This window comes from Lonchura striata, chromosome 5, assembly GCF_046129695.1.
Source record: "Lonchura striata isolate bLonStr1 chromosome 5, bLonStr1.mat, whole genome shotgun sequence".
Lineage (NCBI taxonomy): Eukaryota > Metazoa > Chordata > Aves > Passeriformes > Estrildidae > Lonchura > Lonchura striata.
The window spans coordinates 67,168,661-67,195,705 of NC_134607.1; the positions used below are offsets into that span (position 1 = coordinate 67,168,661).

Sequence of the window (27,045 nt, forward strand, 5' to 3'; positions counted from 1 at the left end):
AGCAGCACTGTGTATTTTCCATTACGTCCTCCCCTGTTTCTAATAAAAATTCAACTATGGGTCAAATCCTTGGCTGGAAAGAGTCTATACAGTCCAGGATCTCCTTTGTATAAAAAAAGTTACAAAAACAGGATGTATTTTATTTGACTAGATTGAACTTAATGGTCATGGGTCGTTTTCATTTAAGACACACTTTTTTTCTCATGGTTTTCAAATGTATTTTGTTTCTTAAACGACATCAAGAATAAAATGTATTTCTCTCAATTTTTTTTTTCTTAAGGATCTCAAGGCACTTTGCTGGCAGTAATTTGCTGAATATTGCAGTCTCCCTATATAGTGAATATGTCACTACTGGCCTTATCTGCTTTCTCAGCTTTCAGGCTTATTTCCCTCCAGTGGGAGGGAAGACCTGGGTGCTTTCCAATCTAGAATTCTTAAGAGGACAGAAATACCATATATTTTTATGTACTTTTTTCTTCTTTTTTAATCACTTGTATTTTTCTTCACTTGTCTTCCCAAACTGAAAGTTTGGTAATGAATTCTTCTTTTATTTCACTGGAATATTATTCTTTCCCCTTGTATTTAACTACTCCTCAGCAAGTCTCCAGTTTGCCCTTTTCCATTCATTCCCTCTGGAAGGGTTTTCAAGTGTTGAAAGTTCAGCTCAGGCAGATTTCATAATAAGAACTCAAGGAAAATAATATAATCTTGCTTTAAAACACTTCCTTCCTCTGTTTTGCTGATGAATTATAACAATTCACAATACCATCTGGCCAGCAAGTGGTACAGAACTTATTTCATTGTTTTAACTGTATTTGTTTCCTTTGGTCATAGAGCCCATAACATGAGGATTCTCCTGCTGCTATTATGTGATCAGACCCAGAGTACAACATGAGATCAAGATGTGCCCAGATGTCTGGAAATGGGCTAGAAATAACCCTGGCAAATGATCTGTAGACTTACATGGAATTAGGACATTAGTGTTGTGATGGAAAGCAAAATGCACCTCTGAATTTTCCAGGTTGATCCATTTTCTAAAATCAAACGAAAATCTGAAGAGAAATCTGACTTTCTCTTTCTTGGGGGGATTTTGTAGAAAATTCTTAAGCTTATAGACTGAACTGAAAAGGAGAAAGGAACCTGATTTTTTAAATCCAATTTTGACATAATTCTGAATAATGGAAATAGAACCGGACAAGACATTTTGAAGAACTTTCTACAGTCCCAGTTTTGAGGAATCTCACAGAACAGTTAATGAAGTTGAGTAGTACTCAACCTCAAGTCTAGGAAGGACAGCCTCCATCCCAAAACCTAACCAACAAACTAAACATATTCCAGCTCTAAACTTGATCACACGTGGATTGGGAGCATTAATGGTAATACAAAGGGGAAGTACCACATGTGAGTCTCTCCCAGATCACCTGCAGCATTCAGTGCATGAGGGGAATGAGACCTCAGGGTTTTTAGGTCTTCCCTCCAAGCACATTTGCAGCACTCGTGAGTATCAGTACATAATTTGAGGCCTGATTCAGTGTGGATCACAAGGTGGTGCAATTTCAGTGAAACTACTGCTTCTTATCCTATAGCTGTTAATTTAATTCACTTGTGTAATTTTGAAAGACTGTGAAAATGAAGAATTATGCAAAAAAATCTCTAGAGACTATGAATGTTCTTACAGCCCTTACCAGAAGGTGAATGTTATGGTGTAAAGGTACAGAGCACTCAGCAGCAGGAATTCACTGTCTGTCCCATGAGCAGGTGCCAATCCTCAGGGTCAATGCTGCTCCACACAACCTTGCTGACAAGTGCCATGCCTCGTGTTGATTGTTTGATATAGATCTTTTGATCACCAGCTTTTTCATATAAGCCGTGGCCAGACAATAAAAGGCAAAGGTCAGTGCCACATTAATGACAGAGGGCATAAAGGTCTTAGAATTTATTTTTAGTTCACCAAACCATTCTAGTCCTGAGGTTTAGAATATTTAAAGCAAACATTGCTATATACCCAACTCATGGTATTTTCTCCCATGTTGCCTCAGTTCCACAGGCTCATGTCAGTTCCATGTGAACTACAGCATATTGCAAATTTATGTCGTATTCTTTTAATTTTTACACTGAAGGATTTCAAATGGAACCTAACATAATTAGATTACATGTAATCTCTTCCCATTTTGATCCTATTCTCAAGAGTGTTTGCAAAGGAGCTTACTTGAGTCTTAAATGTACAACTTGAAATCACTCTGACGGAGATGAATGAGAGCAGCGTGCTCTTAGGAAAACATCCCAATGTACAGGACAAAGCCTCATGGCTTTATTCAGTGAAATAGGTGTCTCCATGGGCAGTGTCCGCTTCAAAATCCTCGACACACAATTTTTTAAACTTCTGCACAAAACCTGTAGCAAGTTGATTCAGAGTCTTTCTTTATCCATTTGTCTCCTGAATCAACATGGACTCCTATTAATACCTGCTTGTCTCAGGGCTTCCACAGAGCTGTGTGGTTTCTATTCAGATGTCAGCCACCGAGATAAACTCAGTTCAGAAGGGTTTTCAAAGAGCCATCACCTTCCCGGGAGTACATTAAAAGGGATTATGCATTGCCAGACAGCAAGTCTTGTCAGGTCAGGGCAAAACAACATTTTAAGCCGATTGGCTCATATATCTCAAGGTATGTGTGTCCTTGCACAAATTCACTTTCCCCTCAACCCAGTATTTAAGAAAATCCACTTTTCATGATGTTGACTGATCTGAAGTGTGGTCAGATTGAATCCTGATTATTATATTGAGGTTACCAAAGGAAAAATATCTCCAGATGTGATAGTAAATTATTGGATTGTAAGGAAACTTTGAGGAAAACATCCTGTTATTTGGTAAAGCTTCAGAAAGCTCTTCCTTGCATAAAAAGGATAAAGCATGTTTACACTTCAGATGTACTTGCTGAAAGTTTGGGAAGCTTCATCCTGCTTTACAGCCTCAAGCTGGCTTTGTTTGCCAAAGGTGAGGGGTGCCTTTATTAACGATGTGGCTGTGTGCAGGGTTCCTTACAGGATGAAACGGGGTACCTGATGTAAACATCAGCCTCAGCAAGATCTGTGAGCACACCTTCTTCACCAGCCAGGAACCTGAGTAACCTCATGTCCCTGTGTTTGGGAAATGCAGTAGTGGCCCTTCCCTGGGAAATGAACTCTGTTCCTTATGGGTGTGAAACAGCTTGAGAGAGCATGCCCACCCTCTCGTTGGCTTGTTTCACTCTACAGTTGCCATATGGGCTTAGTTAGGGAAAAGATAAGTGCGACAGGACTTCCACTTCCCTGGCAAGCTATTTCTGCAGTTAAGGCTTTGTAGGAAACCTCCACGCTGCTTTACCCCGAACAGGAGGGCTGACCGAACACAGATGGCTCCAGGCAGAGGGGGAAGAATGTGTTTAAATGTAAAGCCCAACTTACATCCCCCACTTCACGTTGTGCTACATAAATTCTACACGAAGCTGAGCTGGGGAAAGACTCTAAATATCACATTGCTGGAAAAAAATTATTTTGATCTTTCACAAGGAGCTTTACCTGAACGAACTGAATATATTTCTGCTCCATCAGTCATTCAGAATTGTCTTTCTGCTGGTTTCAGCAGCAAATGGAAAAGGTCATAAAGATTTAACTTTTGTGCTACATTACACAAATAATTACACCTTTTTCAGGATACACTAGCACAGCACAGGGTTTTGAAACATTTTATTACAGGCTCTTGTTTTCATTCGCTTGTAACTTCATGAAAATGATTCCCTTTGAGGCTTTTCGATTTGTTGGTGTCTCAGAAATGATTCTATTTCTGTTAACTTTGAGTTACTTTTGACATTCTGGTGGTTATGCGTGAGTGATAGTAAACTTTAATAGTGACTGCATTCTGAATGCTGACTCTATAAATACTGTCATGAGAGTCCTGGTTCCTTGTCTAACTGTAACTCTACATCAGATCCGCACTTCACAAGAATGTATCTTTCAGTGACTCTCCTGGAAAATCACAATAAGGCGTGCAAAAGAGAAGCTGACGTTTTGTTGCATCATTGCCAATAAGACCTAATCTTCTGTCTTCTCTCTTCTTTTTCTTCCTCTGTTTTATGCTCTACTTTTCCTTGATTTGAAAGCTGTATGATTTGATATAGTTTTCCCCTCTTTTTCACCAAATCCCTTTGCCTTCTGCTGTGGGAGCAGGATGAAATCCTGTTAACAAGAATCTAAAACTCAGGTTCAGGCAAATACCCCAATTCATATTTTAAAGCCCATCCTGTGCTTCGGTTTAGATACAGCCACACATTCTCCTCAGCCAGGCTTTCTGAGTTTCGCACAGATAATTGTGCACAGTCTATGTACTCAATGTAAAAAAGGATCTCTGGGAATTTCTGTAACACAGGAGATACAGGTAAGTGATATGTTTTTGGTGTTGTGATGTTTCTCAGTGCACTGAAAAACTACTTGGTATTAAGGAGACCTTTAAAAAAGGGGTTTTGTACTGTGTAAGTGTTTTTCATAGAAAAAGAATCTTGAAACTTAAATCAACATATAAAAGGAGAAAGATAAAGACATGAGAGAATATTGAAGTAACAGAATAAGACAGAAGGAGGTGAATGGGAAAAAGGCAAGAAAATGCTAGAGGAGACAGAAAATCTGGGGGAAAAAGGAAGGAGAATTAAGAAAATCTGTCTTGACAGACAGAGGGGACAGAAATAGCCCCTTTCATCAGGCAGCAAGCATTCAAGTCTGATTCCCATGGCAGAAGCTACCAAAAGCAGGAAGAGAGGCCTGAATGGGTGAAACCTGAACCAAACAAACCAGCAGGGCCTGTGGACAACAGGACTGGCTGAGGGCAAAGTGAACAATCCCAACCAAAAGGAAAACACTCCTTTAAGCAGCCAGAAATAGTGAAGCAAAAGGCAAACCCTCCTACTCCAAATCCCACCCGACTCTTGCTTTTAACACAGTCCTTCCTATGTAATGCAGAGTCTCCATGTGGGCTGATGCTTCCGTGTGTGTACAGGCAAACCTCTGCCTAAATCATCAGCTCTGCAGAGCTCCTGGAAATGGCAATGGCAGGATCAGGCAAGGGATGGGCTGGAAATAACACCTGAAACCCACCACTTTCATTCTGGGGAAAACAAATAAAAGCAAACTCAGCAGGTGGTATAGCAGCTGAGTACATTGAAGCTTATAAAATACTGAAGTTTTGGAGCAGCTTTTTTTGGGAATGAAGAAGGGGCAGGGCCACTCTCATCTATTAAAAAAAGGCTTGTGGTCTTCCTGAAGAAATTGATAAAGAATTTAATCACTCTGGATCTGCTGTAAATTTTGCCGAGTTCTAGCTGATCTGTGTTTAATAAATGAAAATGAGATGAATTTATTACTCATATTGCAAATTTTCTCCTGGTTGTAATGTTGATCCCTCATTCTATACCTTTTGTACAGCTCCAGGGCCCGGAGTTGTTACTCAGAGGCATGTCACACTAAGTGGGTGCCTTATCCAGCATGTGGGATGCCACCTCAGAGCTCCTGGTACCCCTCAGAATTCTGTATCCCACAGGCACCAGGGACTCTCCTCCTCTCACTTGGCTGCAGGTGTAGCCCTGAGCTGTGCCCTGCTCCTTCATGTTAAAGTCATGATGTTCTCCTGCTGCATTGCCCCAAAAGACTCCAAAAATAACTTCTCTTGCAGAAAGAAGGAACAATTAAACATTTTCTCTTCCTTTACTTCCCTTGGCTAGGGCATGGAGGGAAGTCAAAGCAGAGGGAAAGTGCCTGGCTGGGAACTGTGCTGCTGGGAAGTATTTGGGAAGCCTCTCTCTATCCTTGGGGAGCACCAAGAGAGTTTGGAGTCATCATCTGTCCTCATCCATGACTGGAACAGGAGAGGTTCTCCACTTCCATTCTATGATGGGAAGCTGTGTTCTATCCATCTCCATTTCTAAATCCTGCTTGTTTTCCAGGTTCCTGATCTTACGCATTGAGGATCTACCAGTTATGTGAGTGACCCCTGTCCCTCCTGGCCTGGGGCGGTTTGGACATAACATCATCCCTTCTACTGTGCCTAGGGGCTTCTCCACAGGAAACTGGAACAGCATTTATCCTCTAAGAGCTTCCTGTGGTAGTCATTCCTCTTCTCAACTCACACACCCATGCTGCTAGGGCAGAGGTGGGTTTTCCCTCCCAGCTCCTCATGTCTTCTCCATGCAGGTAAAACCACAGGTTACCTGGTGGAGTGTCTCCTCTTCTCTCGAGCAGGGGGATGCCTGCTCCTAATAGCACAGACTCTGGTCTCTACTGGTAGGACATGGAAAATTTCCTCTTTAAGCTCCTCAAAGAGTTTGTGTTGGCCCTCTTTAATTTCCTCTCTTAAATTCCAGAAATCCTCCGTCAGTCTTTCCATGGGTGAGATGTAGGCCCATAATGGGGCGGAGATAGTTTCTTCATGTGTCTGGAGTCTGCCAAACCAGAATGCCCACTTCTTCTTCTCCCTCCTTCCATGCCAACACTCCCAATGACTTGGCACATGACATGTTTTGTGTACACTGGACGCTGTCTGGATTATTAGGGAATTGTTTGTTATCTGAAAAGACTACTCCAGCACAGCTAATTCTCTCAGGCATCAGGTACTTTCCAAGTGTTCCTCTTGTCATGGCACACTGAAAAGTCTTCCTTGCAAAGGTATTTCCCCCTCACACTTTGCAAGAGTTGCCTTCAGAGGCTGGGAGTTCCTGGTCTTTTCCTGATCCTCTGGCCAATACCCACATCCCAGAACAGGGATTCCAGTTGCTTGGCTTCATTGCCATTCAGTGCTGCACTGTTGGTATCAATAAGTCTTGCCAAATATTCGGTGATTTAAGTGGAAATAATCTTAAAAGAAATAATTAAAATCACTTCCAAAAGGATAAATTACTGGAAATTATATCACTTTCATAATTATTAAAAAATATTTTAATTAATCAAAAGCAGTGTATTAGTCTCAAGCAGTGTAATTTTCCACTTTAGCTAACATGCTGCTAAGTTTCTTTTGACAGACTTATTGTTAGATCACTGAAACTTTCAGTTTTGCTAGACTAACCCTGATAAGCTTCAATGAGGAAACAGAGGAAAGCTGGACACCAAGGATCCAAAATTTATTGCTCTCCAAGGACATATTGGAGTAACCAGAAGAGCCTAACAAAGACATTACAGCCCAAGCACTGTAGATTGTGTTAGGGAAAAATTGATAAAAAGGCTGAGAAATGCGGACTAATTAGCACTAGAAGCAAGAAACCAATAACTAATAAAATAGTAATTAATGAAGAGAATTATGCAATTTAGAACCAATAAACAGTAATTTGTTTGCTGAAAACGTGTGAGTGAAAAGTTTTGGAAATTGAGTGCATATGGCTGGAGTTATCTCTATGCACTCCAGCTGGGAATAAAGTAATGCCTACTCCCCAATACTGGAAAATAAAGAGTGTGGGAGTTTGATTTATCCCGATGTTTTGGGTGTCATACTAAGAAGCCCGGAACTGCACACAGGAGAATGGGTGTCCATACTGAGAGCCTTGGCCGCTCACGCAGCACAGCCAAGGAGGCTCTGAGGGCACCGGGCTCGTTTTGTCTTTCCCACCCTTCTCCCCACGGCCGCCCCCGGCCCCGGCCCAAGATGGCGGCGGCGGCGGGTCAGCCCTGTGGGAGGGGCGGGGGCGGGCAGGGTTTCCATAGCGGCGGTGTCACACCGGGGCACTTCCTGGTCGGAGGCTGCCGGTCCCGGGGCAGCGAGCACGGACGCGCCGCTGGGGAAGGCGGCGGAGGGAGGCCCCCGGGAAGAGGAGGAAGCCGAGCAAAGGTAGGGACAAGCTGGGACTTTGCTCCGGCCATTGTGCGGCCCCGGGGTGGCCGGCTGGACCCGTCCATTGCGGGGCTGCGGGGGGGCCGCGCGTGTGTGTGTGGAGGTGCCGCGCCGGACCCTCCATTGAAGCGGGCGGGTTCCTCCCGGCTGAGGGGAGGCGGGCGCTACCATCCTCCCCCGGGGGAGGGCGCACCCCCTGCGAGGCCGGAGAGGTGGAAGTGGCGGGAGCCGGCTCCCGCAGGGTACTGGGGTGTTGGGACTGTTCCATTCCCAGCGGAGGGGGGTGTGTGTGTGGTTTTGGAGGCTCCCTGCTCTTTCTGCTGGGGAGGGGGCGGCGGGACGCGACGGAGCCGGGAGTGCCAGGGGGAAGCCCTGTGGAGATGCCCCTGGTCCCGTTGTAAGGTTGGAGTGAGGTGTGGCCGCAGTCAGAGCGGGGCTGGGGGGCCTGTGCGTGTGGGTGTGTGCTTGAGGGAGTCACGGCTGTAGGTCCGGCACTTGCGGCCTCCTTGAGGCCCCCCTGTTCTGGCCATGTGGGAGGCGACAGTGCCGCCCTCGTCAGGAGTAGGGAGGATTTCCATGGCTGAACCCTTTAATGTGACTTTCTGGCACCGCTGCTCTCTCCGTACCTGCTCCCTCCTGTGCTTTTTGTAATACTTCAGGTATGTGGTGGAAAGTGCCAGGCTGGCAGCGGTGGGCTGGGAGAGAGGGCGTCCCTCAGGCTGTGCTCTGGTCTCCATGGCTCTCTCCCAGCCCTCATTCTCCGCTGGCACTGCTAGCAAAGAGCCAGTTATTATCAGGTGTTCCAGGTTCTTTCTGTGGCGTGCATGGCTGCCTGTAGAAAACCACCGAAGCCACGGACCTGCCAGTTGAACGAGAGTCAAGTGGTGACTTAAAAGTCACTGCCTCCAAACTCCTGTACCAGTTGTTCACCCTCATATGCTGGAGAATAACTTTCTTTGTGCCTTTTGCTGCTTGGAGGAGGCAGCTGCACTGAAAACTGGCGGTGAGGGAAGCTGGTTTTCAGCTTTCACTGAACTACAGTGGAGTGAAAACAAATCCACATCTACCCTGTTCACAACAAATGTATCTTGTGGAGGATAATTTCAATTAGGATAATTACATTAAATAATTGTTTTCTATGGTTTCTTAGCTTGCTGCGTGCCCCGCAGTCTAGAGCTGCTGTGTGACAGTCGAAACTCCAGCTCTACCAGAAGTGTGTGTATTAAACACAGCGGCCAATCGGCAGTGCCTGAAACTAAAGGCGATTTGCTTCAACGCTTTGTAGTGTAAATATTCCTGCTATGAACAAAGGAGGGTGTGTCGTTGGGCTTGTTTCATTTGTACTTCCATGTGCTTCCTCATCTGTGGCCAGTCAGTGATTCTGTGTAGTTTCTGAAACAGTAGCAATTGCACTTTGTCTGAATTGTGCATTTGCGCTGTCTTGGGCATTTTACTGAGCTGGGGTGCTCAGAGGCTTGGTGCTATATTAGGCATTTTTGTTACATTCTTTTTGATAACTGTGCTCTGAAGTGACTTAGTTTTACTCCTTTTAAATTTTTGTAGTTTCTGATTATAACTTTTAAGTTAATTTAGCTGAGATGCAGTGTAAAATAAGTATTTAGTAGAACTGCCTTTTAACCCGCTGTTCCTCTGCCCTCTGATTATACAGCACAGAAACCACCAATTTCAGACTTAATGTTTTGCTAGCCAGCTATCTGTGCAAATCTAAAACATAGTGCTGCTGAAATCTGGTTTTCTGTGAGGGGCCATAATGCTTGGTTTAAAGAAGATGGTAAATGACACTAAAATACTGATTTGTGCAAGGCAGGCTCTTTTTAGACTGTTTTGTCTTTGTGTGTTTATGCAGGGCAGTTGCATGCTGCTCCTGTGATTCCTGGTTCTTGGGAACTGGGGGTATAAATTCTTGCTGTTAACTCCTTAGTTAAACAGATAGTACAGTAACACAGACAGGCTAGACCAGAATCTTTAACTGCCAAATTAAAGGTAAATCTCTTCTCTGGCTAGAGTCATACTGCATAGAAGTACAATATGCTGTAATTTGCTTGAAATCTGGCTCCTGCTAATGATCCTGAAACAGAGTATTGGGTAAAAAAGAGACCTGGCACCAGCTATGGAAACAGGTAATTGAATGTATTATGAGTGTGTGTGAATTTGAAGTTGCAAAGAGCTTTGCTCGTTGCAGATACTCCTGTCAAATCTCAGCTAAAATGCTAGTAGTTTCACAGCTACTGTAGGTGATACTCTCAAGAGCGAGTGAGTAGATGTGTCTCACTAGAGGAAATATTAGGTGGAATACAATGGTTAGCTCTTGAGAAAAAGACAAAGATCAAAGGTATGTGTGGGTGGATTGGTGGTTTGTTATTTTATTTTTTATTTTTATTATAGCCTTGTTGATTGCAAGGGAAAGCAGAAAGAGTGTCAGGTACTGTTTTGAATTAAATGTTTTTCCAAGATGGTGTCTTCTAGAAAGACACTGAACAAGTAATATACACTGAACAGACTTTATTTCTGTTTTGTATTAGTTGGTAGTATTTCTGTACAGGAGAGAGCCCTGCAGACATTGAAATAAATCAGGTTGGCTGAGAAAGCAAAGTTTAGTTTCAGTTTAGTTTCTAACACACATCCCTAGGTAAAGGTGTTGCTATTGCAGTGCAATAGAAAACAGAGACTGACTGCTATTTGGTAGTGTTTACTTTCAGTACTGCTTGCTATGGCTGTACTCAAAATTACAGATGAAAGACAAAACTTTCCTTTTTTAATAAAAATTATTTTAATAAAAATTATTTACAAGGGAAATGATACAAAACACACACGTAGTGTTATTTCAGAGAACAGCTGAATTTACCAGAAGTCTGCACTGTGTGCTAAACAGATGCTAGCAACAGCTAAACAAAATATTTGGACACTGAAGGCAATACAGGAGCAGCACTTTGTGGCTGGGAGTCGGAGGTCAGGTCGCTCCGGTGCACTGGAACATTCACTTTCCACACGTTTGGGTAGAACAGAGCTTCTGTATCATCCCCATCTCATTTCCTCAGTGTTACGTGACAAGACTTTTATAAGCCATGAGGCTGCATAATTAAGCTATTATTAGCCTTAAGTGGTTTTCAGAGCTGCTGTTTTGTTTTTTCCTAATGAACAGCCTTTTCCTGTACATACACACAATAAAATGTCATGTAACACGATGTCTCAGAGGCAAAGTATTGTTAGTTCATATTTACAAAACTAAGCTGAGATAATGCCTTAAGAAAATCAAGTTGAATGGGAGACTCTGGTCTTCCAGTTGATTTATGCATAAGATTCAAGAAGAACTTGGGCCACAAGGTAGTGTCAAAAGTGCTTTGGACCTAGTTTGAGTGATATCTGATCCATTTGATGTTCTTAACATAACAGGTGTTATTGGCCCAGTAAATAATTAAATGTCATGGAAGTTATATTTGCTAATTTTGAAACCAGTAATCAAGAGGAAGTTGACAAGGCTGCAGTTCTAATGATGTTTTAACAGACACTTCATTTTTGTTTGGGCTGTGTGTGCTTAAATATTTAATTTAGTAGACGTTCATAGAAAATTGACAGGACCTGCAGTTCAAACTGTTCTTCATTGATGCAGCACCTCATGGCTTTGTGTTCATCTCTGCTTATTTAGAATGTTTGTGCGTGGATTCTCTCAGCTGCTTTCTTTCCCTATTGAGTCTCTTCCCTGTGTTACTTTTTCAGTGAAAAAAAGTTGGTTGTAATTTTCAATCTGCAGCTTTACCAAAGGCTTCCTTTTTGGCAGCTGGTTTTCTTTTTTTCATGGTGTGTGTGGCTTTGATGTTTATTTTAATTTTTAAACTGTTGTAGCAGTTGATAGAGGAACCTTCTTGAGGTGTCCTGTGGTAGTTCCTGTACTAACTTGCTATGTGCTGTATATATGTAAACAGTAGGTGAAGTCATAATTTAGGAAAAGTTAAATCTGTTATGTCTTTTTGCATTTTACTTTGGGTATTTTTGAGCGTGAAGAGATCAGGAGAGTTGAGACTTGAAATCTGAGTCAGCACAAGATATCTGGCTGGATTAGCACAGGAGGTGAGATTCAGCAGGTTCTAATTTGTTGTGAAAAGAAGAAATATATCACATAATATTCCTTAATTTACAGATAATCTCCATTTATGCAGGTATTAAAAGAAAACTCTATTGCTTAGTAGATATGTTGGATTTCTTCTTTTCATCTGAGCTGTGAGTGAAGTTTCTTTCATTTAACTGTTCTATCAGACTTGGATAAACTTGCTTTTAGCAGCAGGAGGGAGATTATATAATAAATTTTTCAAAATGTACTTGCCGTGCTGTTATTGTTGGAGATTAAGTCCTCTATATTTGCCTTCAGGAAGGGCCAGGCTTACTGTTAATATATTCGTATCTGCCCTACTTGGGTATCTTTTTCTGAAATTGATGAGGAATTGATGGAACTGTAGGTTTATAGTTGCTAGAAATGGTAACTTTTTCAGGTTTTGTTTCTGAGAAGGAAATGTTTGATGTCAGTGCCAACCTGTGCTTGTTTAGTCGTCTTAATTGCATTTCTTGTGCTTTAAAAAGTGGGTTTTTTTACATTGTTTTGCCAGCTGAGGTTGCTGAAGGAAAATACTACTTAGGAATTTTCAGTTACTATATCCATGTTGTAGTCTTGTACTTTTAACTTTTTAACTGCTCCCAAGAGATTACGAACATATTTTATAGCGCTTCTTTTTCAAAGTACATACACAAGTTTATAATGTGATTGTTGGAGGAAGGTGCACATTTTGAGTAAATAGACAAATACATCCATAAGCAGTAAAGTTCCCCAGTCATAACAAACATATGTTTTCCTTTTTTTAAAAATCAAACAGGATGAAAAGAGAGTAGGAAAGACAGTTTATATGTAAACATATATTATAGTGATTTGAAGTTGAAAAAATTACTTGTTTTTTTATTTTCTTCCAACCTTCAGGACATGTATACCTCTGAGAAACCTTCTCCAACAAAATACCTTGCTTCAAGACCTGTCTTGGATTATATACAAAGAAGCTTCCAGTCATGAGTAAGTAGATTTCTTTCTTTAAGAAAAATGAAACCCTTAGGTTGTAGTTTAGAAGAACAGTACTTTTGTAGTAGGTTTTGGGAGGTGGTTGTGCTTTGAAAATATATACATACTGAGTTTTGTGTCTTTGGTCCTGTAAAAATAACCAAATAAAACTGAGATTTGGCAGATGCCATTTGTAATTTGCAAATTTTCGATCAATGTGTGCTCTGTAAGACTTCTCTTAGTCTGGTCTCCTTTTCAAGAAGTTGAGTTCTGTAACAAGATGGTGTTTGTTTCATTCGGTATAAATAAAACATGTAACTCAGAGGGAAAAATGCCTTGGGTTTGCAAAGAATTCCAAAATTTGTGACTGCCTAGTAACTTAAAATAACTGATAAAAATCCAAAATAAAATCAGTGGAGTTCATTTTATAGGAAAAAAATTAAATACATTAGTCAAATTCCAAAAGGTTTGATCCCAGAGGAATTCTGGCATGTATTGGAATGATCCGAGCTGCAGAAAACTGTGACTTAATGTCTGTTATGGTGGAAAAAGCCAGATGAAAGACACGGAAATTTTGCTTTAGGTCATATCTGATGGGTAAGATAACCTCTTTTTAGTGAACTCTTCAGTATTTGAAGGTCTTATAAGTTTTGCAGATGTGAGACTTTTTCACATAGCTTTTGTCAGCAATGTTACTTGGCCTTGTCTCATGTAGAAATAAGGATAAAACTTAATATGCACAGGAACTATATTTGTAATGCAGCTCATCTTCAACACAACTGTACTGAACATGCTGAAGGAAAAGCATCTTGTTCATAGGATAATTATATCCTTTCTTAGTAAAATAAGACCATTTGGGTTTCTGGGAGGAAATAAGTAAAGAAAATTGTTGGTTAAATTTCTTGTCAAACTAAATGAAAAATGATTATTCTTGACATTTGGAAATTAAAAAAAATGATGAAGGAATGCTTGCTAAATGCAGCAGAGGAAAAATTACACCAAAAAAAGGCTTGAAGGAGTTTCTGAGCTATAGGGTTCATGGGTTCATGCTGGTGTAGATGGAACGATTTTAGTTTTTATGGGCATTTATTTCTATTTTTATATTGCTATTCACACTTGTTTACTTTCTGATGTTTAAAATATTTGCTGCATTGCATAGAGGACAATTTTCCAGGCAGTAATTCAAACATCCTGATTTGTCATACATTGTATGTGACTCTTCATTTATAGAGCTTTTCATGCTTTTCATTGCCTTGTGTGCATGCTTTCATTGCCTTACACATAACAAATAACTGACTCACAGCTGCTGTGTTCAATGTGACTTCCAGGGTGCTGCTGTGCTGATGTTGGTTTGGGTACAGCGCATGCAGACAGTGCTAGAGCAAAACACCCTTGGTTTCGGTCAGATTTTGATCTGATTCCAGGCTGGAGGGTTCAGCTGTTATTAGGAAGAATGAAGACCCTTATTCAAATGCAAGACAACATTTTGGCAGTACTTTTTCTGGTACATCAGTAATGGTGTTCTTCAGTGCAGGATGCCACATTCTTGTGGTAGAGTGGATGCTGAAGCCTGTGCTGTGATGGGCTTCAAGGGCACAACACAAAGTGCCACTCTGTAAAAATATGATTTAGAGAAGATTAGATGTTTTATATTTGGCTGATGTTGAATTTCTTAGTTTATGGTTTGTTTGAGAGAAACTTGAACTCTAAGCACAGTCCTTAGTTTTATGCTCCTCTTTCCTAAATATCTCAGTCAATAAGGTAAGTACCATATCTTATGAAGCTGCATTTATTTGCATAGTTCTGCATATGTGTGCTTATTCACAAAATCTGTGGGCACCTAGAATAGCTAGATGTATTAAAAATGGTGGGAGTCTCTAGGATAAAGTGTGCATCATCTAGTGTCATTCAAACAAAAAAAATCTATCTAAAATGAGGTAATCTCAACCTTCAGAAGGTCACTAAAAGCTGCAGAATGCGGTTATGTGCAGGCTATGTGATTGAAGCCTGTTTATTTTCTTGTGCTGTACTTAGTACAGTATATAGATTCAGTATATATTACCATTTTGTGGCACTTCAGCTTTGTGAAGGGCTGTGCTAGATGTCAAGTCCTAAAATGATTAAATCCTTTTTCTTATATCTGTCCTAAATTTCTTTACAGCCAGATCATATCTGTTTGGGTTTTTTGCCAACTTTATTCACTAGCTTACGTCATTTTTACCATATAATATTTCTTACCATAAAATTTGTTACACAGAGCTTATTATTTTATTTAAATGCCTTGTGGAAGTAAATCTGTTAATATGCTGGTACTTACGAAGCACACACATGCTTATTTTTAAGCCATTGATCAGTTTTGAAAATGAATGAGAGAACTGCTTTTTTGTTTAACATTTTGGATAGTTACCAGGTGTGTAAGTGGCTGCTTTGGATCCTGTTGTACTAGATCTTTCCCTGTACTTGGGAGGGGCACTGACAGAATTGCAGAGTTCACCATTTGTGGTGGTAGTTTGTAGTTGGACAATACAAAAAATCTGTTAAAACTGAGGCAGTCACTGTTAAGGCTTTTATTTCTATGGAATAGCTTTGTAAATGTCTATTTTCACAATAAGTGTAAGACACATTTGTATTTGAAACTGTACTTTTCCATTGTATGCCTTACAGGACACTGAGGTCAGATCCTTAAAGGGTTTGTAGTAGTATCAAGTGTAGCTAAGTGAAGTTGATTATTGATATGTTTTATATTTAAAGATAACTTGTCAGAGAAATCCTGGTGCATGCAACCTGCCTAGAATGTCCCACCAAAGAAAGAGTTGATTTAATCTACATTTTCTCCAGATATTTAGTGGCCAGAAAATTTGCAGCATCATGATAAATTCTTAATGTTATAAACTCTGATCTTTATTTTTGGCGATTTTCCTGTTCTTTTCTCCCTTGAGGAAGGGTCAATACAGTGAAATTAAATGAGCTGCTGCAGTGAAACTTAAGGTTAGTGCACGCTGCTGACATCTTCATTTTTGTCCCCTTAAATGTGTAAGATGCAGTGCCAATTTATAATACAGAATATTTCTTTCCTGACTTTGTCTTTCTGCTTCTAGTTTTATTTCTAACACACTAAAAACTTAATGCTGCATGCAGTTGGGAAGGTCACCTGTTTCTTTGCGCTTCGCTCCCATCAATTCAGGTTTTCTTTCTGTTTGACTGAGGGTAGGAACACATTTTGTGTGAGAGAACACATTTAGAGAGATGCTGTGCAGTGTAATCTTGCATTCTGCAGATGCTTGGTGTGGCCTGGTAATGATGGGGGCAGTTTTTGCCTCACTAGTTCAAATGAAGCCCACAGTGGTGTGATTAAAGGCTGCTTCTGTTTGATGGTTGGTTGCCTACCTTGACCTCTCATTACAGCTCTGGCTTTCTAGTCTGTATTCACAGAGGAACCTTGTGGTTTTGGGATTTCTGAAAACATAGATTGTGTTTCTTTTCTTCTGTGTTCTCATCATGTGTGGAAAGAAGCAGTTTTGGCTGTTTCAATTTCTCTGTTCACGGACAATGAACTTAAGAACTAAAACAAATGTTAAGGTCAGCCTTACCATTTTAGGTCAGCCAGATCAAGATGCACTGTGTACTGAGTCCCTCTAGGCCAGGCTGGATGGGGCTTGGAGCAGCCTGGTCAAGTGGAAGGTGTCCCTGTCCATGGCAGGGCATAGGAACTGGATGGTCTTAAGGTCACTTCCAACCAAACCATTCTACACATTATTATTTCTGTGCTTGTAGCTGAAGAAAGTGTTCTGGGCATCTCTAGAGCTCCCTGTCCTAAGGAAAGTCTGTGAGTTAAGGCTGGCTCATTTTCCCCCCTCAGTCCCCAAATCTCCCCTCCTGGTGTATCAGAATGAATCTGTAGTGAACTGAAGATCAAGTCAAGCTGTTAATAAATGAAATGATGATTTTTGTGTGTTTTACCTGAAGTGTAGGTGGCTGTGCACTTTATGTAGTGTGGGTAAAGTGTTGCAAATAATTTAAAAACTGAATGAATGATTTGGTGGAAGAGGCTTTGTAGTCATCACTTCCTTGCAATGAGCTGAGATTGAATGAAAAAAAGGAAGTCTAGGTTCTGATTGACTGAGAACTGCATGCTGGGGAAGGAAAGCTTACAAATAAACTAAAATACTTTAACAATATATAATAATGAATAGTTAAAGGATGTCAGATTATTATGTTACATGCTAGGTTTTTGTTTTAGTTTTGAACTATGAACCCTGAAAGCCTAGTCATAAAATGCAAATTTGAAGGTGCAGTTAGTGAACTGTTTTCACAATTGTTGTGATTTCACAGCACAGTTATCTTCTAATCTTCATAAATACTGTGACCTGAGAAATAGAGAAGAAGTTATTCTGTCTTTTGGGTTATATTTCCTCAAACTTCAAATAGTAATTCTCTATGAAAAACTGAAGCTCTGAGTAATAAAGAATTGTTGGATACAGGGGACAAAGAGCCATAATGCAGATTTGCAAAAGGTGGCTTTGAAGACTTGTGAAATGTTTGTAAAAAATTTCAAGAAATAAATAATTGTAACCCCCCTGCAACTCAAAGCTGTCAAGGGAATTCTCCACTGTAGCTGTAGAGACACATGAGAATTTGCATCAGTAGTAGTACACTATTAACTTTTTTGTAGTGGGGTGTTGAAGCATGAAAAAGACATGTTGTTTGACTCTGGAATCTTGTAGTAGGAGAACTTGTCACTGGGTCTTGCTTCACTGTTGCTCTTCTGTTTTGTCTTAACTTTTCAGATTTTTTTTTTTTTTTTTTGGGGTACCGCTACTTGCTGCTTTATCTCCTCTTCATAGTGCAGCTTGTACCTGGTGAGACTGTGAGCAACAGGGCTGGAGATTATTTTCTGATTCGAAATACAGATTTAGAGATCACAATTAATGAGTTACAGAAAACCTGTGTGGTCTCAACAAGGAAGTTTTGAATGAAGTTTCATTAGAAAGGCCTGGGCTGCAGGAGCTGAGGGTGTACTCAGGGTCTTAACATTTCATAACTGCTTTAAAATGTTGCCCATGCCAGAAATGGGTCAGTGCCTTTGTCTGCCTGAATTCCTGCATTCTTCCTTGTTGCAGGAGCATTCATGGGGCTGACTGGAGCTGAGGGGGCTCCCTAAGCTCTTGCCTAGGTAGCTGCGTCCATGGATGCACTGCAGGGGTGGGGATCAATGATCTCTGGGTGAGATTCTGGTAAATGCTGGTCTTTGCTTGCTGGAAGTATTCATGGAACTGTAGCTTAAGTTGTTCAGGAATGTGGTAATCTTGGGCTTCCTCTATGCTGAGCAAGGAGAGGCATCTCCAGAGGGCTAATCAGATCTTGGATGACCCAGTTTCTCACCAATACTGTAATTCAGCTGCTCCTCTGGATACACAGGGTGCATGAGTAGCAATAAAATATGAACCCAAATACTTTGCACAAAACTGATGTATCACATGGGGTAAATGCAGGCACATTAGTAGAAACTAACTTGTTGTTTTAATATTTGCATTTTACTATATTGGATTTTTATTTATTCAGTTGACATAATGATGCAGCTTCTCAGACCTTGTGGATTTTTCTTCTCATAGTACAACTATTGAAAAAAATCAGAACACAAATAAAAGCTTTTTGAAATTTGTCTATATTTAAACAGATTTAAAATTATTTTAAAAAATTGTTTTCATAATCCTTCCTTTATTTTTGGTCACATTTTAGGATATTTATGGCTGCTATTGTTGCTTCCCTTGCACTTAAAATTTATTTTTAGGTCAAAGAGGCAGATAAACAGTTTTTGACCTTTATTTTGTCATGTGTTTACTTAACAAAGTAAGTCTTGAATCTCCATAGTCTGAAATGATGCTGCATCTTTGCAGGAGTTTGCAGTTAAAAATGTATTGATCACATCCAGAAGCTGTGTTTGCAGGTGGTAGGTTCAAGTTCAGTAATGTCACATTTGTAGGGCTTTGCTAACAGGTATTGTAAAATATTTACTGTTTAATTTAAATTAATTAATGTATAGTAAAGTTAAATTTATAAAACTCTTTGCATATATTTCATGTACATTGACTTAAACATATTTTAAAAGGTGTTCCCTTTATAGAAAAATAAATTTAAAAATAAATGGAACTTAAAATCTATCTTCTTTCACTTGGTCTTTTTCCTGGCTGGTTGGATGGGGCTTCTCTAAATAAATCAGTGCAACGTGACACCTACTTTTAAAGAGATGTAATTTCTGTTTGTAAACCAAAATGCTGGCACTGGCAAGAAACTCTTGTTAGTTTTGAACTGACAGGAGAGCTGTGGCAGGAAAATTACCATCATTTATGTTGTTGGAATTCCAGTGTTTTCATATACACACACTGTTCCCCATATGTGTCCTTTTTAGGCACTTGCACTTCATGTTTATTCTGCCATGTTTGTACTAGAAATTAAGGTTGGATTATTTACAGATTAATTACTTTATGATACTCTAGTTGTGTGTGTCTCTGAAAACAACAAGGATGATAAAAAGATGGTTTTGATCGTAATTTATGTATATTTAAACTTTCATTACATGCTTTATTTATGATATGTATTTTATGTAATTGTTTTTTCTTTACAATGTAAAATTATATACCTACATTAGAGATAGGAGAATTCTTCTATTTACGTGTTTATAAATAAAAGAGAATAATCTTTTAACATTTGTCTGCCTCTGTTTTGATTGATGGCCAGTAAGGAGTGCTGATTTATTATGACTAATTGGCATACACAGGAGTACATGCCTTTGGCATGATAATATTCTCCTATTACATAGTTTTTAATTTAAATCTTAGTCTTTGGGCCTCTTTCTGTGCTCCTTTATAAAAAACATTGCACAATGATGCCTTTATCGTGGGTCTTTGGTGCTCCTGCAGCAGAAGGAGTGAGTAGCACAAGAACACTGTAACCTTGTTCTCTGGAGTGAGTATCAAGTATCTGCCACTATGTAAGCAATTCATATTTCTGGGATCCTATTCATCCTGTGATAAGTTGAGGGTGGTATTCAAGTACATTCCAGAGGGGGAAGGATGCAGAAATTCCCAACTAAAATACAGATGAAAAGCAACAGTTATAAATGTAGATGTTTGGGTGGGCACCCTCTTCTCTGCATAAGGCACTGCGTAGTCACAGAACAATGTTACAGTTTCTGCAGGAGGACTTTAGAGGCTGCAGTTTTAAGCTCCCTAATGGTGGTGTTATTTCCTGTTGATTCAAAGAATTCACAAAACAACTGAATGGGATGAAGGATTAGAAATGGACTAAAGAACTTCCCTAACAGCAGTGTTAAATGAGGTGTTCATAGAACTTTCCTTGCCTGCCGTGAGTCGTGTTGATTCTCACTTTCCATACAAATGATTTAATAACATGCAGCACTGTGTAGGGAAAGTGAAATATGGCTACTCAGTGGTGTAGCTTTATCACAGATATAAAAATAATTGAGCTGCAGTCTTATTTTATTCATGTTCAAGAAACAAAGCACCTGATTTAAAAGATGGGTGGTTTTTTAAGCTAAACTAACTGTTTTTCAAGAAAAAAACTATTTTGACATGTTTTACTCAGCTACTGATAGGAAACAACGTCTTTGATTTGTAACACAGTTGGAAAATATTTGGGGTTGTTGCCAGAAGTGGGGTTATGTAAGTAATGTCAGTGAGATTATTGGCTCCATATTTGTTTAAATTTAAGATCTTCTCTTTTCTTAAACTATCCAGCCTGTTATCCTTTCAGTATTCACAAGGATGGTTGCAGATGTTTGTGGTAACAAAGTAGCTGCACTTAGGTGATATCCTATCAATCAGCTGATTAGAAGGCTTGTTTAAGCTTTCATTGCAAAGGACACTCTCCCCTATAATTAAGGTATTTTAATTCCTAAAATTATGTCAGAGACTGGCAAGATAACACTGGGAGTTTTTCAAGGCTGTTGGTAAACCTGTTCTAATCCTGCTCAAAATTTCTGAAGCAAGCACAAATCTGTATAGAACTCCCAAGTTCTTCTGGTTTGAGAAGCTGGTATGAGGTGTTGTTTTCTTCTTTTCCTTTTTTTCCCTCAGTTTTATTTTGTGTAACATAATGGTATCCAGAATAGAAGGCATGCCAACATGCTGTAGAACCTCAGTGCTTTTGGCCAGGGCAGTCATTAATCTAACAGATCACTAATGTATAAGGGCACTTTGTTTTAATAAAGCAGTTTGGTTTGCCATAGGAGAGGATTCTTGAATGCAGTTTTTCTGTTTTAGCCTTGAAAAGCTCTTTGAAAACCTGCCTAATTCTGTGGTGAGTACTGAAAGCCTTACTCGGAGCTCTTTTGAACAAGTCAGAGTTGCCAGAAGTTTTAGGGATGTAGGGAAGTAAGTCTCTCACCAGAATGTTCTGTTGCATTCAATAGAAAGCTTTTTCCTTCTCTTTTTATTTTTTTTAATAGTAGAATTTTATGCAGCATTATGTGAGGAGTTTTATTTTGTGGTGCTGCTGTGTCCGAGTGGTACAAACAGTGCAATGGCATAAGCTTCACTTCCTACTCTCCCGCATATTTAGCTTTGGAGGTGACACTTTTGGGGTGCAGCTCTGGGTTTTTGGAGTTATGTTGTGCTACAGCCATGCTTCTGGTCAGGCTGCTCTGCAGACCCTGTTTGCTGTGGGAGCTTCAGTGCAGTTACAGCTCATATTATTTTATATCTGCAAAAACTAGACAAGCTTTTGGCTTTCTCTCTTCCCCAGTTACATCAAATTACTGTAAGAGTGTTTGAAGGATGTCATGGTCTTGGAGAACAGGAGAGAAAAAAATTGGTCTGTTGCTTGCTGTAAAAAGATGAGGTGCAAATTGGAAAGTGTCAATTTTACTTTTTATTTCCTCCTCACTTCCTTCCCTGCCCCCCACCTTTCTTTTCTATATCAGAAGCAGTGACAAAAATATTTTTATGTTTTGCTCCAAGTATGTGGTAGGAAAGTTCTCTTTTTAGAGTGAAGGCTAATGAGTCACTTTTAGTGACATTTCAGTATTTATTTATTCCTTGTGCATTAAAACAAACTAAAATAAATAATATTTATGTGAAACTCACTGTAAGGCTCTTGAGTGTTTTTTTCCCCCCCTCTTCTTAATGCAATCAATCATTAAGTGGAACATCCATTTAGAAGAACTAACACAACTTGTGTTTTTGTTTAACACTGTATATTCAGTGGACTTACAGGATGATATAGCAAGGCCAGTTTACCTGGATGTTATTCAGAAAGATTTAACAAGGATAAATCCACTGCAAGGGGGGATGATGGCACTTTTGTTCTTCTAGCACTGGTGGGTAGCACTACACTACACCGGTGTAGTGCCACTGGGAGTTAAAATGTTAGGTTGCAGTGCCTGAATGTAATACTGGGTAGAGTGATGACCCTTCTTGTCTGGACCATAGCAGTTATCTGAAACTTGGCATGATATTAAATTCTCTACAGCTGCAGAGAGCACAGAGCTACAGAGAACACTAAATACACTACAGTTTTCCATCTGCCAAGACTGGGGCTGTGTTAATAGGTCCCTGTGTTCTTGTTCATGGAATAAGTAGGTAAGACATTTTTTCATTTTAATAAATTGATTGTTTTAAGGTGAAGCTGACTAAAGAAATCTCAGATGCCCAAGTATTTCCACCATTTTTTCACTGGTGAGGGAATAGGAGAACTGTTCAACAGTGGAAGCATGTTAGTAGTTATAGTTAACGTGATTGTCACATTCAAGTGCCAAGCTTGAATTTTTAAAACACATTAGTTAAAACCTGTTTTGAAAGACTGTATTCTAAGTGAACACAGAAGGAGAGCAGGAGGCAGAAATCTGGAAGTGACAGGTAATGGTGTGTCCCATTACAACACACGTGCAGGAAGCAAACAGACCCAGGTACACTTCCTTTTAAAGGAGGGTAGTTCCCTTCTGCTCTGTGTGGCCTTTGGGTTAATTTCCATTGGCTGCTTTTGAAATGTTGAATTTGTTCTTCCTTTGAATGTGTGTCTCTAACAGTTTTTTCTTTACTAAGGTAGGTTACATTCGCAGGATTAGATGCCATTTTAAGCGTTAGATTAGCCTATTACGGAGTATTTTGAAAATTTTGATTTTTCTTGCAGAGACAGCCACATTATGTACTATTTGCTGCACAAGCTATGGCTGCAAATACATGGGCTTAATGAAAGTAGTGTGTATTTTGCAGTGGACTAACAAGGTTCCATGTTCTTCCTGGTGCCTCTCTACAGCTGCATTTTATTACTTGGATTAAATATCAGCCTAGAAATGTACATGCAGTGAAGGATTTAATCATGCTAACAAAAAGCAGTGCATAGAATTTCCTAGTTTTTCTTTGCCTCAGGGAGGTACAAGATTATTAGTCTCATTCATATCCTCTTCAAAAGAAAACCAAGTAAGGGTTTAAATTAAAAGCAAAGTTTTTATTTTTCTTTTTTCTTTGAATTGAACACACATTCACTTTTATCAGTCTATGCCTGATTAAACTAATGAATGTACTTTGACTTCAATATTAGCACATGTAAGATAGTAATAGTTTTGATTTTTGTTTAATATAGCAAAATGGAAAAAAGTCTTTAATGACTAGTGTGGCTTCTTTTTGTGTGCTTAGGTTTGACAGAACCTTTAATATCCTTTAGCTTAAGATAAATTTGTTGATTAGCACTACAGCTATGACCCAAATCCAGGCAGTGTAAAATTGCTGCATATTCTGTTTGAAATGCTGCATATTATTGGGGAATATATTTTAAATATTTTTTGTTACTGTAATTGCAACTTCATAAATGTCTGATTTCTTTTTGAGACTTCTAGTATGGAACTTTTTTCTTCTCAGAAAAATCTTCATTTGCAGCTAAAGCTATATGAAAACTCACCATCTAATATGAGGAAGGCTGACAAATTCTGTGGGGTGTGTGCATTCACTGAGATGAGATCTTGTACCACCATCCTTTTTCTTCCTCCTGTTTAAAAAAAACCCCACCAAACATTATTTTATCAATAATTTAAAATGGACTGATTAGAGACAACCTTTTTTGGGGGGGAGGAGTGGTGGTGGAATTTCATTTGCTTTGTTTGCTTTCTTGATAATTTCTTGAGCCTTATAAAGTGACCATTTGGCCTTTGAAGGACTTGAGGCGTGTGAGGAGAAAGAAATTGAATTAATTTGATGATTCACGATAAGAATTTGTGATTCTATTCATACTCATTTTCATAATGCTTTGTAGCTTGCTTAACACAATCCTAATCACATAGACCCAAAAGACACGAGTACCTCTGTATCTAGGGAATTCTGCACTGCAGCCTGAACTAGGTCAGGCAGAGTCTTTATGGGTTAAATATCTAAGAGCTTTTGGAACCCTTTGAATTGTTGCTAAATGGTGCAGTTTAGATGCACTTGTACGTCTAAACTTAGAGTTCTACAGAAAATATAGGAGCAAAGAAGAAGCACTACACTTTGGTCATGGAGGTGACAAGTATAAAACACATTTATTGGGAAGAAAAAATAAATTGTATATCTATACATGCTTTTTTTTCTTTTTTGTAAGTAGTTTTTTTTTTTTTTTTTTGGAAGAGTGTATCAAGACTTACATGAGCTTCTGATACTGATCTCCATTAATGTCTGGTGTCTGTTATCAGGGTGATAAAAGTGATCTGCACAGACGAGCTAGCTCCTTTGGATTCATGGTGGCTCTCTGGGAGACTCACTGTCTGTCTTGCTACACTCTAGAGCCATGTGCAGAATGTGTTGTAGCAAGAGCTGAGGGGGTGAAAACTGTGCAAGAAGGGTGACACTGAGAGCACTGAGCAGGGACGGGATTGCACAATGTGTAGTTTTCCTTTGCTGTGTGCTGTAAGCTCTGCAGAATGTGGCCCTGTGCTTTTCTGTCTTCCCTTTTTTCCCAGTTACAGCATTTTTTCTGTTTTAGGCTTATAGGGTTTTTTCCTGGAACAGGTATAATTACTTTCATTGACCATTTATTAAAGTTTTGCGTCATCTGAATTTAATGAACAGCTTTCTTGTATGTTTAAAGTGTAAAAAAAAACAGACTTAAAAAATGAGCTTTCTCTTGTAATTATTGCTTTTCCAGCCTTTAGATCAATCTAGTTTCTCTTCCTAAGAAGATGCCTTCTAAATAAGGCTCTAGATCTGCAGCCATAGTTTTATGCTTTAAAATTGGTAGCAAACCTGCTAGAAATGAAGAAAAAAATACTCCTAAGTGGATGCAAATTCTGTTGGATTAAACAGTTACTGACTCTGAAAGACTATTGAGAAGACTGTGAGGATGTTTATTTATTTTTTGAATGTTTTGAAAAATGCATAGCCAAAAGCAGTCACTTTTGAAAAATTACCTCCTGAATAATAAATGGAGCTGTGTCACTGGTGTAAACATTTTTTTCAAGAAAGGCTATCAAAATTTCACATAGGAATTCTTGAGAGCAATAGGTTTTCTTCTTTTTGCCTCTTTCATGCTTCAAAGAATGATATGTAGAAAATAATGAAGATTAAAAATTTAAAGTTTCAGAGATTTATGGGAACAGTTAGTTATTGATTTGGCAGTCTAGAATTCTCGTCCAACTATGATAGATTATTGAAAAGTTAGTTAAAACTCTAGGCTTCAGTTCAGAGATTGGAAAATTAATTCAAAATATTAGTGAGAAACAATAGATAACCTACTTCACAGCAGCTGTAGTAATAATTTGTATTATGATATATTGTTTTAGAGCTCAATGCCTAATGGTTTTGAGATAATAATTTGAAGATGGGAAACGACAGGAGTATCATAAAACAAAATGTTTCTGAGGATAGTGGGGATAGTTAAGGTATTTGCCTTTGCTGCTGTGTAGACTTTATCTGAATTTGTTGTTTTTGCAATAAATAGGGTTTTGTGGTGAAGGGACTATGCAAATGTTCTTATAATATACTCTTCATTTTATTTGACTTCTAAAGAATCTTTTCCCTGATGCTTGACTTGTACTTTTTTTAATCTGTTCTTGAAAACTTTTATCCTGCATATGAGCGAGTGATTCTTGATGGGAAAATTATTTTCATTTTCTGAACGTCTTTGCTAAGATGGGCGGGATGATGAAGCAGTTGGAGCAGTTGTACCATGTGTGGTTTCTGAAACTGCAGCTTTTAAAGCAAACATTCCAATGGGTCATTAAGAGCAGGTGCCCTCACTTTTGATGGCATTGGAGTTTTTATAGCCCCTGTTCCAGACAGCCCTGCTGGGACAGCCCTGCCCACAGCCCTGCTGACTCACAGGGTGCTGAAACACCTTCTGGGTGTTACAGCCTAGAGAGGAGGGTCCAAAGAGCAAGTGCACCCTGCTCCCTTGTAAATCCTCTTCTGCCTCCAACATCAGACTTTGCTCTATTGCAGAACAAGCATCACCAGAAGTGTTTTGTGTATTTATTTGCTTTCTAGAAGACTTAAGGCTTGATCCTGCTTCCATTGAGACATTAATGACAGAACTGCTGTTGGCTGGGACTTTCCTGGCCATTTTGTTAGGGGCTCTCCATTCCCTGGGGTGTCAGGCCTGAAAACAGGCGTGTTTAACCATGGTGTGTTAACACATGGCGTGTTAACCATGTGTGGAGTTTAGCAGGTAGGGAAAAGGACACAGTTCTGGCTGTAGGGAACACAGGGGAGGATGTTGAAGTCAGACCTGCAGAGGTTTCTGCAGATGTGTTGGGAGTAATCAAGATGCAGAATATCTGAATTCTGGACAGTTCAGGTTGATAAGAGATGGGAAAAGAACAGTGACAGTAATGCTGCATCTCAACTCTGATGTGTGCAGGGCTGTTGTTCCTATGAAGGAAAGCCCTCAAGCTATTGTAGTGGGTTGGGTTTTTCTCTGTTAGTAGCTTGTACATCTTTCTGTAAACGAGGACACAACAAGCAGGCACTTTTTTGGTAGTTGCAATGCTGCCTGGGAAAACCCCGAGGGTTCTTGATGGTTTTTTAATAGCCTAGACAGAATGCTGTGAATATATAAACATTACAGATTAGAAAAAGAGAGTGAAAGAGGCGATATTAAGTCTTCCTCAGATTTAAATTCTGATCTTCCCCACCCCCTGTCAAATGCCTTTGAC

The 27,045-nt window shown here is 39.5% G+C and overlaps 1 protein-coding gene across 3 annotated transcripts in view; it reads left to right on the forward strand.

The window, feature by feature from the left end:
* The first annotated feature begins 7,720 nt into the window (after positions 1-7,720).
* USP6NL (USP6 N-terminal like) overlaps positions 7,721-27,045 on the forward strand; it is a 111,243-nt gene continuing 91,918 nt past the window's right edge. The window contains exons 1-2 of one of the 3 annotated variants that reach the window (XM_021530972.3): positions 7,721-7,843; positions 12,834-12,923. In XM_021530972.3, coding sequence (XP_021386647.2) covers positions 12,920-12,923 — 4 coding nt within the window. In that variant the 5' untranslated portion in view covers positions 7,721-7,843; positions 12,834-12,919. Of the gene's footprint in view, positions 7,844-8,068; positions 8,089-8,166; positions 8,260-12,833; positions 12,924-27,045 lie in introns of those variants that run through there. The other 2 variants (XM_021530975.3, XM_021530974.3) reach the window with 2 other exon arrangements.